This window comes from Peromyscus leucopus, chromosome 3 (assembly GCF_004664715.2).
Source record: "Peromyscus leucopus breed LL Stock chromosome 3, UCI_PerLeu_2.1, whole genome shotgun sequence".
Classification (NCBI taxonomy): Eukaryota; Metazoa; Chordata; class Mammalia; order Rodentia; family Cricetidae; genus Peromyscus; species Peromyscus leucopus.
The window spans coordinates 73,249,140-73,261,904 of record NC_051065.1 but is presented as its reverse complement, the minus strand read 5'-3'; the positions used below and the strand labels follow the sequence as shown (position 1 = coordinate 73,261,904).

The 12,765-nt window shown below is 46.8% G+C and overlaps 1 protein-coding gene across 2 annotated transcripts in view; it reads right to left on the bottom strand.

Moving 5' to 3' along the window:
* Positions 1-4,788, bottom strand: part of Znrf2 (zinc and ring finger 2) — a 76,131-nt gene extending 71,343 nt beyond the window's left edge. The window contains exon 1 of one of the 2 annotated variants that reach the window (XM_028864120.2): positions 4,171-4,788. In XM_028864120.2, coding sequence (XP_028719953.1) covers positions 4,171-4,648 — 478 coding nt within the window. In that variant the 5' untranslated portion in view covers positions 4,649-4,788. The remainder of the gene's footprint in view (positions 1-4,170) is intronic. The other variant, XM_028864121.2, reaches the window with a different exon arrangement.
* Positions 4,789-12,765: the final 7,977 nt, after the last annotated feature.

The following is a 12,765-nucleotide window of genomic DNA, read 5'->3' as shown; positions in this document are numbered from 1 at the left end:
GATGATGCTACCAGTGAGAAACATTAACCATCCAAGTCCCTTGGCAGGATGGCAGGAATGGCAGTTAGAAGCATGGCTTCCCCTACACAGCAGCATCTCTTCCGCCCCTCCCTAAGAAAACTATCAACTGTATAAAAGAAAATCCAAGAATGGAGAGCAGATTAACTAGTTTCCCAAATTCAAACATTGACACCTATTGTAAGTAATCACTGAGAATAACTCCATAAAACCTCACATCTGTGCTGAAAATTAATTTAAATAAATCTCCCTAGAAATACAAATCTTATTTAACACTCAATTTTAAATGATGGCCCAGGCTTTTTCACTGTAACAGGAGACACCTGAATTACAGGCTGCTGAAATAATCACAGGCAAGCCACACCCAAACAAGCTCAAGACAATTAAGAAGCCAAAGCAGCACAGAACTGTGGTTCAATGCCTTAAGTGAATTCGCTTCACAATCCCACTGCGAGACACACAGATCCATGACTGAAGTCCATAGGATTTCTCCAGATGAATCTTCACTCATTTGGGTATTTAAAGAGTCTAATTCACCTGCTTTGACAGCTGCATCAGTGAAGCCTAGTTTCCCATTCCTATTGACAGTTTTTATGAACATCAGCGACTTAATGGGAAAAATACAGGCATAAAATAAAGTCAAACAAATTCTCCTTAAGATACCCAGGCTTTCAAATATTAGATGATGCCCTTAAAGAGCAGTTTTAAAGCAAATGGTACCAGAATATTACCAGCAATCAAAAGATGACTTCTGTTCACTACACACACACACACACACACACACACACACACACACACACACACACAGTAGTCGACTCACCACAAAGAGTAAAGAAAAACAAGTAAGCCCTACTTCCTCTAAGATCTTCATAGAGTCTAACCATATCCTGATCTCCAGGAGAACTTGATGCCTACAAGCCGAAATATCTGGTTATACACCTCACTTCTAGTTATTTAATTCTCTAGAGAGAATTAAGAATGTATGCAGCCCAGCTTGGTCTACACAGTAAGTTCCAGGACAGCCAGATCTAAACAGAGAAACGCTGTCTTGAAAAACTGAACTGTGCAGCCAAAATATACATCCCAAAGAAAGCAATACTCAAAAGTCATCGCAGAAAACCTCATTCAATTTGGTAACTCATTGCGATAGAGCAGCTTACCAATATACTTGCCACACTCCTAAGAGTAAAGCAATTTAAAGACTAATAGTTTAGGTTTTCTCTTTCAATACATAACATTGAGAGTCTACAAAGGAATGTTATTGAGTATTTTTAGAACTATATTTTCTGCTTAGGAAACAATACAAACATCAATGTTTTATATATAGTTACAATAAGTACTTCCCATTAATTTAGAAATGCTCTTTTTCTCCATTTCCAGATGGAGTCCATTATGTATGCCCTAACAATTCAAAACTCAACAAACACTGCAAAGGCCCAATCTTTAACTGTAACTGAATAAACACAGTGGCATAAGACATAATAAAAATGAAGTCAATTTAAAGAATCAAGTCTAATTATTTAAGACTCCACATCTTGCTCCCTCCTGTGGTGATACTGTGTCCCCCAAAATATTGTGCACCCTAATAAACTTATCTGGGGTCAGAGAACAGAACAGCCACTAGATACAGAGGCCAGAAAATGGTGGCACACACACCTTTAATCCTAGCCTTCTGGAGGCAGAAGCCTAGCCATCTGGATCTCTGTGAGTTCAAGGCCACACTGGAAACAGCCAGGCGTGGTAACAAAAGCCTTTAATCCCAGGAAGTGATGGCAGAAAGGTGTATAAGGCATGGAGACCAGGAACTAGCTGGTTAAGCTTTTAGGTTTTGAGCAGTAGTTCAGCTAAGATCCATTTGGATAAGGACACAGAGGCCTCCAGTATGAGCAAACAGAATCAGTTGAGGAACTGGCAAGGTGAGGAAGCTGTGGCTTGTTCTGCTTCTCTGATCTTCCAGCATTCACCCCAACACATGGCTCCAGGTTTGTTTTTATTAAGACCCTTTAAGATTCATGCTACACCCTCCATCTCAGTTTAATTAGAAACGTGCTTCTATAAGTTTTTCTCATGACCCCATTCACGGACATACAGGTACGAGTCTCACTAGGAAAGCTACTAAGGACGGATGGACTTCACTATTTTTCTCTCAACAAGGATTTTAAGGTCACTGCATTTTTCATGCGTTTTCACATAAGAACAGGCCATTTCTGGTCTTCTTTAGGTCTTTATCAACTGAAGTTTCTCACAAGAATCAGGAACACGGAAAAATGAGTGACTCTTTTTCTCAAATGTCCCAAGAATGATTCATATTCTAATGGTTCAGAATGAACTGGAGAAAAAAGTTAAAGCCATTCCACACAACTGAAGACTTACGACTGCCTAGCACTCAGGCTCACCAGATCTGGATGAGAAAAGTTGCCCTAGGTTCCTCAATGTCACTGTCTTGCTACCAAACCTGTCTTCCTACTCCACAGGACTACTAAAGAACTACATACACAAATCTAAGAATTAAGTTTAAAAAAATAAACAAACTGCCCGGCGGTGGTTGTGCACGCCTTTAATCCCAGCACTGAGGAGGCAGAGCCAGGTGAATCTCTGTGAGTTCAAGCCCAGTCTGGTCTACAGAGTGAGATCCAGGACAGGCACCAAAACTATACAGAGAAAGCCTGTCTCGAAAAAAAACCAAAAACAAACAAACAGACAAACAAACAAAAAGCTTGCATTCCAACTCTTGGCAAATAGGTCTTGCCAATTTATTAGGAATTAATAGCAGGTAGGCCAGCTATCGGCCCTGCTCTGAATAGTTACTTTAACAAAATAAAGACATACATACTGACTCTTGTCAAAGAGAAATCACCAGCCCAGAGAAAAACTGAATCAAAGTGGTAGTGAGGATAAAGACTTTTCCTATTCCCTTTTCTTGTTTATACTTTTGACGATCATAACGTAACTGCTTAATGACAACTTCATTTTAAAAAGATACATATTATTAAAATGTAGCATTACTCTCCAATTTTCAAGAAACTACAATGTCTCAAATCACAGTATGGACATGATCAGTTCTTTTCTCCAAAAACAAGACTTAAAGGTGCCTCAATTCTAGGAAACACTGCTATAATTATTGGCGTTGCAAAACTTACTATAAAGCAAGCAAGCTATTTAAGTGGCCGGCTAGGTGTTCAGCTCAGTAGTAAAGAGCTTGCCTAACAAGCTCAGTAACTTACTTAGGTTAGAGTCCCAGAACCTTGCAAACAAAAAATACTTTAAAAAAACAATGAAGGTAGCTGAAACTAAGTGCTTTCATACCAAACGTGCAAAATATCATTAAGATGGTGGAAACTACACATGACATTTTTGAACTAACACTGGAGTAGAACTGCTTTAGAACACAGATCAGTGAACACTCCACTTAACCGAATTTCTACATTTATAAACACATGAATAGGGTCTTTAAAACAGAAGGGACGAATTTTACATCAGTCTGTGCACAAATATGAATGTATAATGCCAGACATATAACGTGGGAATATGCGGTCTGAGTTCACATTTTCACAATCAAAGTGCACCCTTTCTCCTGTTTCAAACAACGGACCTGACCTCTAAATTTTTCCTTAACTCTAGTCAGCACGGCTTTTCGGAAGACCCTGACCAATTACTGCCTCTGTGGGCCGAGTTGTGATCACTGTAAAGATTATCTCCTTAAATAACTGCTTTTCAACATTTCCACACTCAGCTTCAAACCAAACAGTACTGACATCAGCCACATATAAAGTAGCAGTTTCCTGGGGGGGGATAAAGAACACTTCCCGTTAACACATACACCCAAATAACATGTACCCGGTAAGTATGTAGAGCCATTTACAGACGCTCAAGGACTGCAGCTTTGTTAGGAGTCGATCCAAAGGAGAGATAACTTCCTTTTTTTCAAACACTCAAACATCCACGTGAGTCCCTTCTGGCTTTGGGCCTTTAAAATCGCTCGCCCTTCAGCTCCCGAGCAGAACTATACTCAACCACCGATCACCCCTAACTTCCTGGTACTAAAAACTACAACCACGAGGCTGTCTCGTCAGTTTGTTTTAAAACAATTCTTGTTCCATTCACCTCGTGGCAGGGGGGCGGAGGGGTTGCTGCCGGGGCAGGGGGCCGTACCTCCAAACAAGTGCGGGGAAAGGTGGGCCGGGAGCGAACCGATCACCAGGCGCGGCCCGCCAGGGCCCCCGCCCGCTGGCCGGTCCCGATCCCTAGCTCCGCCGCCGTCCTCCGGGCTGCTGTGCACCGAGTCCTGCGAGCCGTACGGGCCACTGCCGCCGCCGCTGCCGCCGCCGCCACCAGGGATGCTGAAGGCCGACTGCGCCGCTCGGCCGCCCGCCGCGCTACCCACCGCCCCTCCGAGCGAGCGGCTGCGGGGCGCTGTCGGGACCGAGGCCGCCGCCGCCGCAGCAGCCGCCGCCGCCGTCGCTGCACCGGCCGAGGCGCTGGGCTGCTGCGCGCCGGGCACCGGGGCCGCGAACCGGGCCGCCCGAGCGCCGTCCGCCCCGCCACCGCCGCCGCTGCCGGAGGGCAGGTCCGAGCCCGAGTAGGCGCGGGTGCGGCCGTTGGCGGCGGGGCCGCTCTGCTTGGCGCCCATGTCCGCGCCGCCCCGGGCCGCGAGCGAGCGAGCGAGCGAGCAAGCGAGCGAGGCGGGCTGGACGCAGCTCGCGGCTGGCGCTCAGGTGGCCGTGCGGACGCGGTCGCTGCCGGGCCGCCGCGACGGGCCGCTACCGTTCGCTGCCGCGCTCCGCGGCCTCCGCACCGCCTCCTCCCGGGCGGCCGCCGCCACCGCCGCCATCCTCCGGCTCCCCGGCGGCTCGGAGAGTGGGAGGCGCCCGGCTGGACTGGGGGCCGCCTCCCTGCGCGCCAGCCGCTCGCAACGGGGAAGAGGAACGGGCGGCGCGCGCCCCAGCAACCGTCGCCGCGCGGCCCGCACTGGAGGAGCTGCGGCCCACCTCAGGCGCAGCGCACAGATTGGGTCCCGCCGGCCTGACTCTGCCCGGCAGCCAGGCTTGCCCGCCCTTGCCCCGCCCAGCATGTGGTGATGGACAGACGGGTGGCCCCGCCCTCCAGGCCAAGCTCCGGGAACCAATCAGAAGGCGGCCCCTCCTCCCGCACGTGGCCCGTGGACGCTGGAGAAGAGCAAGTGCACCTTTTCCTGGCTGGGGCATTGGTGGCGGTGCCCTGGGACCGGAGCCTGTGAATGGGTGGATGTGACCTTCGCTGGTGCTGTATACACTGATTAAACAAACAAACAACTGAACAAATCAGTCTCAGCCGTGAGGACGATTTAAAGGAAAACAAAAAGAACAGTACGGGTTGGCGGGGAGGGGGGGGCGGTGGCGGGCGCGAAGGACAACAAAAAACAACTTGATCTGAATTATCCTGGGGCAGGGAGCCCACAATTGGAAGAACACAAAACTGGAATGATAATCCAGCCTGACCTTCAAGGGTACAGCAAAAGCTGAGGTGCAGAGACTATCTCCCTGAAACTCGGCTTTCAGGCCCAACCCCGAGCCAAATTATGCAGACTGTAAATTATTTTACCTTTTTGGACTTTCGCTTCCTTGCCCATAATGTTTGAATTAAATCTCCAGGGCAATAGCGGCTTTAAAATCTTGTGGTTTCTCTAAATGGAATTTAACAGAATCCTTGGTGCCTTCCTGTGTGTGGTGCTTGGGCCAGCGGGTTCCGACCGGTGCTCGCATTTTGGAGGATGCCAGAAGCATTGTCGGCGTAGAAAAACAGCAAGTGAGTTTGTGCAAACAGCAAAAATGAATGCGTTGTCACGTTCCCTCCCCTTTTGTATTTGCAGTGAGTCATTTATGTAGTGATTTTAGTCATTCTTTCAAAAGATAAGAGAAGGAGGGAGCCGGGCGGCGGTAGTAGCACACGCCTTTAATCCCAGCACTCGGTTGGCAGAGCCAGGCGGATGTCTGTGAGTTCAAGGCCAGCCTGATCTACAAAGCAAGATCCATGACAGGAAGCAAAACACCACAGAGAAACCCTGTCTGGGGGGGTAGGGGGGGCTGAGAAACAGCAAAAACCAATCTCAATAATAATGAGGAGAGGGAGGAGGAAGAAGGAGGAAAAGGATACATGCATTGCACCTAATATACATATATAGCTACTCTGAGCTTTTATATAAAATATCCTGTGTTACATCATCATTTCGTTAAATGTCTTTTCCCTGCACATGTCACCAGCCACTCCATTCCCAGGACAGAAGACAATGCTATATAATAATCCCTTCATAGCTCTGATCATGGCATTAAACTTTTCATTAGACACTCAACAGTCTATGTCAATACAGTAGCTTTTCAGTGAATGAGTATATTCATATTTTCCAATCATGCTAAAATGATTTTTTTTTTTTTTTGGTTATTTTGAGATAAGGTTTCTCTTTGTAGTTTTAGTGCCTGTCCTGGGTCTCACTCTGTAGACCAGGCTGGCCTCAAACTCACAGAGATCCGCCTGGTTCTGCCTCCCAAGTGCTGGGATTAAAGCGTGCGCCACCACCGCCCGACAAATAATTCTTTTTAAAAAAAAAATTTTTTACATTTATTTATTTGTGTATACTAATGTATGTGGAAGCACTCATGCTATGAAATTTGCGTGACATACTTGTGTGACAGAGGACAACTCTCAGGAGTTAGTTCTCCTTCTGCAGTGTGGGTTTAGTGCCTTTACTTGCTTGAGTCACCTCACTGGCCCGAAAATGATTCTTGAAAGTCACTCACACACTTACATTGTTACTCTTGGACTTCACCGGGGTGGAGGGACTCTTCTCTGTCCTTTCCTTGATGCTCTTCTCTCTCTCTTCAGCCTTCTCGTCTCTCTCCAAATAGCAATCCTCATGAGGACTGAGTTTTATCGCCAAGCAGCTGTAACTTCACTTCAGATGTGTAGCTGCATCACAGCCTACCAGTTCTCCACATTCCTTTAGTAAACTTGCTCTTCCCTCCGCCTGCCTCCATCCGTTCTTTAGTGAGCTCAAAGCGACGCATCGGGACAGGGTTATACGCACACACCACAGGGTAGGTGTAAAGTCAAGTCAGGCTGGGGTTAGGTCTTGATTCTGCTTAATGCTGGCTTTGCCATTAGGGCAAGCCAAGTCGCTTACCCTAGCTCAACCTGTTTCCTGTAAAATGTGTGAAGTGCACATGAGCACAGTACCAGTCTGAGTAGCTGAGCGTCTCCAAAGATCCAATGTCTGTCTGAAAGCACTTTGGAATTCGGTGTCCTACCCACTGTGGAACGATATCATGCATATTGTCTGTAGCAGGTTGTGACACTGTGCAGTTTAGAATATGCTAAAACTTGATGGACTTGATTTCACTATTTTGTACAATTGAATTGTTAACACTTAAAGTGTCATTAGTAAGTGATTAGTCGTCATGACTGTATGTAATGGCTTGACTGGATAAGGATATATAGAAAGACCAGAGGTAGTTATTTGAAATCTTTGATATCTAAAGGGTTTTTTTTTAATTTTTTTTATTTCATAGGGTAGCTAACACTTTGAACAATCTTTGGTGTATTAACTGGGCTTCAGTGTGTCACAAAAATATTTCATGTCAATCAGCTCCTGAGCAGTGCCCTGTGTTCTAGTTAATGTAGATTTTAGAATCATTTTCTTTTCTAAAAACAGCTGAGACAGAATGTCAGCACCTGCTAATAAAAATAACTTGATTCTTGCTTATCAAACTAGTATAAAGTTATTAATAAGAGATTAAATATGTGTATTATAATCTACTCTCAATTCACTTTGGCTTGCAAACAATCTTTTAATTAAGAAAAAAAGAAAGAAAACCAACATCTTGGAGCTGAGGAGATAGCTCAGTCTATAAACTGTTTGCCACACAAACATTCGGACCAGAGTTGGGTCTCCGCAGTCTCCGGCACCATGTAAAAAGACAGGTATGGTAGTGTAGCTTGTAATCCTAGCTCCAAGGCGATGAACATCTGAGGATTCCTGAGGCTCACTGAGCCATCCTGTAGGGGTGGTTGTCTGTGCTGTACTCCTGAAGCACCGCCCCTAATAGGCAGCAGATAACTGCTAGGTACCTGCCCCCCCATGCCGAGGGGGGACCCCTTAAGACCTGGAATGCTCTCTCTTGGCTACCTCGTGGTCCTGGATGCTGGATGCTGGATGCTGGTACTGCGGACTAAGGCAGAGTTCTCCAGAGAACCACGTCGAACCACACCTCACCCCTCCTGAACCCCGAAACCAACTCCTTTTTGTTTGTTGTAAGTTAACCCAAAATAAACCCCTTTGGTTACCAGATAAACTCCGTGGAATTGCCTCATTAATTACCACTTCATCATCCTACCCTAATCAGGGAGCTCCAGGACTCAGGGAAGAGACCCCTGGCCCAAAATAAATAAATAAATGATGTGTAGGGCTTCTAAGGAATGACAGCCAAGATGGATCTCTGGTCTTCTGAATGCATGCACAGACATGTGCACACATAAATGAACACACACACACACACACACACACACACACACACACACACCCTTTACTTCAAACCCTGAGCACAAAACAAACATAACCTATGATGTTTTTCCTGTATTCTAAAGAAACCTCTTAGATTCCATGGTGTTGTAAAAGGCTTTACTGGGGCCATACTGTTGCAAAGATATAAAACTTAGTGGGAAGAATGGGCTCAGTACCAAGGGGATTTCCCAGGCTATAGAAGTGAAAAGGAACTTGGAGGAAAAAAAAATAGCTCCCTGCTACATAATGCATGTGTTCCCTCCTCCGGTGCATATGCACCATCCACCCCCATCTCCTACCACTTTCACAAATCCCCGAGGCAATATATGAATGATTAAAAAGGAGCATAAGACCCTGTACCACCTCCTCCCTCCGTGGTAGCCAAGGCCCCGGTAGAGGCAAGCCCTGTCTTTTAGGCCTGGATTGTATAAACCTCCCCAGTACAGTGGCTCTAGCGTACTCTCTTTAACTCCCCACAGTGAATGCTTCTCCAGACTCAGACCGTTGCAGGCTTTCAGCCCCTGTTGTGGATCAGAATGGCAGGCAGCAGTCATTAATGCACACCTTAGATTACCACTGGTTTAGCTAACTGTTATTCCCATGCCAAGTTGGTCGTCCTCTATGTTTTACTGCTGAAGCAGTCTGTGCTTTAAGTGGTCAGTTCCCTTGGGGTGACATCTGAATGATCTTGGCTCCCAAGTTAGGGCAAGCGGGAAAGAGTAGAGTCAGAAACGCAGGATTACCTCTTGCTGAGAATGAGAAGGCAAACTGGGTGGTAAGAGCTACTGGTCAATTTACCACACCCTCTGTTTCCCAGAAGCCAGATGGTCTTTGGCTGAACTCTAGAGCTCCAAGTCTGAACCAATAGGTTTTTGGAACATAGCCCTGAGCCGGGTCATCCCTGGTATACAGAAATATTAGCATACATCCGGACCCCTATGGAAGACGTCTTCATTCTTAAACAAACATTGGCTGCACGTGTGTAATGTCTTAGCACTAGAGACACAAAGTTAATCCTGCCCTCATGGCCTGCAGCCACCATGCCTAGACAGAAAGATGGTCCCGAGTATGGGGTGATTGCACACAGGAGCCAAGGGATGGAAGTTGGGCGAAGAACGAAGCTGCAGTCCCGACTCTTGAGACAGTTGCTTTACCCATCTATAGATAGCCTAGGGTGCAAGAACCTGGATGAAGCAAAGGAGAGCTTTGAGTATCCAAAGAACTACAAGCATTTCACTAGCTGGAGTGAAGAGAAGGAGACAAGGAAGTCTGAGAACCAGCTGGAAGAGTGGGGCTGGGCCAGAGTCCAGCTGGCTTGGCCTGCTGGGCAAGGATCCAAAAGGCAAGAGAGCACTCCTCTCCTAGGCAGCTGCAGCATGGTCATATTTAGATTTTGAAAGGATAGGTTATCTCGGGCAGCATTTTGGAGAATGGAGTGATGGGGGAGAGGAAAGTACACCCTTTAGGAGTTGATGTAGGCACACAGGCAGGAGGAGAAACTGGAGGAGGGGGCTCTGAAGGCTGGAGACAGACTCTGAAAGAAGGAAGAGGTGAGGTTGGGGCAGGAGCTTTCTGGTCGGTGCTTCTAGTGCCGGGTATGAATATGGAGGGAAAGACCACTTGGGAGGAGGAACTGAACTCAGCCACACATAGGCAAAAGGAAACCCGCCCTTGGTTTGCAGCAGGTCATGGGATCGAGTTGGGTGTTTTTGTTTGCTGTGTTGGTGGCCGAAACAAGAATATCTAAACCAGCACTCCCCTACTCAGTGACATCCAGTCCTTTTGTTGACTGTGGATGGGATGCACAGAGGCCCACCCGAGCATGTCTCCCCAGCACCAGGTCTCACTTTTCTCAGTGCTGTGGCTGCATCTCACCCAATCACCTGGAAGCAGAGGTCACCAGGGCCGGTAGAGTTAGTGCAGTCAGGCTGGGGAGCGACTGAATATTAATAGGGAGTATAACAAATTTCTTTTTCATTGTTGATATTCCATGAGCTAAGCCAATTCAGGTCTTACTATTCTGTGATACTGTCTGCCATATAATAAATAAATAAATAAATAAATAAATAAATAAATAAATAAATAAATAAATAAGCACCAGTCAGTGGCACTGGAACTTGCATCCTATGCTGTTTTTAAATTAATTACTGTGCTAGATATTTGCTCCCACACACATATACCACCAGCAGCCCATGATTCTCCATATATTCATTCCCAAAATCTGCGTATCTGCTACCTTCTATGGCAAGATGGCCTTTGCAGGTGAAGGGTCTTGAGGTAGGAAGATTGTCCTGTACCACCTGGGTTGGCCCACTTTCTTCGCAGGGAAAAGAGACAGACAGGAGAGGGAGCGGCAGAGGGATGCCAAGAAAGACTAGACAGAGCCGAGCTTGGTAGCCCAGATCTCTAATCCTAGCTACTACAGAGGCTGAGAGAAGAGGATCACAAGTTCAAGGCCTGCCTGGGCCAGTAAGTGAGTTGGTGCTTCAAAATAAAAAGTTGTGGGTTGGTTTTTGTGTGTGTGTGTGTTGTTTTTTGTTTTGCTGTTTTGCTGTTGTTGTTTTAAGGTTGGGAATGTGGCTTTTACCTAGCTCATATAAGGTCCTAGGTTCTACTTCCTCTCCCCCTCCCCCCCCCCCATGGGGAGGGAGACTAGGTTGATCATTGTTGGCTTTGGAGACAGAAGGGGGTGGGGTGGGGGGTTAGAGACAAGCCATGGAATGCAGTGGCTCCTCAAAGCTGCCAAAAAGGCATGGAGGTGGATCTTCAGGAGCATCCGGGAGCAAACAGCTCTCTGCCTGCCCCTTGATCTGAACCCAGCGACCTTCAGAAGCTGTGAGTTTGTTCTGGTCTAAGCTACCCAGTTCCTGGGAGCCGCTGTGTCAGAGACAGCTAACTCGTTCAGCGACTTTTCTTCAAGGCTCCAGAAATCTCCTGATGACAAACTATCTCTAAAAAAAAACCCCAAAGGACAGTTAACCACCACCCCCCAAACTGGTAAACAAGACCACTATACCTCCTGAGGTTGATCAGAAACACTTGGCCACAGTTTCCTGCCCCCCTCCCCCACCCTCCCTTTGTGAACAATGGTGTCGGGGTAGGGTGCTGTGGCTTCCTGAGGCTGGGCCTACACTCTCTGACTTTAAAGACCCTGAGTGGAACTTTCCATTACCTGCCTTGGAACGTCCTTGCCGGCCACCTTCCTAGGGTGAGCACTGAGAATAAAAAGTTGTGATATTTAAAAGAGTAACCTTTAATTCAGAGTGTCTGTGTTTTTAAAGATGCTGAAAAATGAAACTATTAAAATAGACAAAATACTTGGTGAAATGATGGTTCTGAAGCCAGCCCTGGGTTGAGGAAAGGTCCTGGGTGCTGCTGTCTTCCACACACAAAGGCAGTGACAGGAAAAGGCCACACTGACATCTAGTGATACAGCGCTGCACTGCCAAGGGCCTCAGGAGAAACCGTTGGCATCCCTGGATTCCCTCCTCCGGGCACCCCCTGTGGGACCAGAGATCCCGCTGTGGCTGTGGGCTCAGTGTCAACCAACCTCCTTCTGCTTTGGCTGAGACACAGCACGATTTCCTCTCTTAGTGTGCATCTGTGCAAGGGTTGGCCATATGAAAGTTTTATCTCTTCATTTTTTTTTTAATTCAAAACTAAAAATTTGTTTGAGAATTTCATACATGAATATGTGTGATCAAATCCATCCCCAACTCTCTCCCCTCCAAACTCTTCCCATGCCTGACATTTCCCTCCCAAATTGATGCGTTTTTAAAAAAACTCACTAAACCCATTTAGTACTGTCAGTATTGGGTGGGTGCAGGGCCACCCACTGGACTTATGTAGCCATCACTTTTTCTGCATATTTTAAATGCTAAAATTTAAATCCGCTCGTGCCTCTGTGTATGTGTGTGTGTGTGTGTGTGTGTGTGTGTGTGTGTGTGTGTGTGTATTGGAACACTTATGTGGGTATGTGTATGCGCAAACATGCGGAGACCAAGGTTGACACCAGGAATCATTCTTGATTATCCTTCCACCAAATTCAATGAGGTGGGGGTCTCTCAGTCAAACTCAGAGCTTACCAATGTGACTAGTCTCATCTGGCAGCTCCCTGTGGGGTTTTTAGGAGGCCTGTCTCAGCCTTCAAGGATGGAATTAAAGGCAGGCCCCTGGGCCCACCCAGCATTTACATGGATCTCTGATTCTCAGGA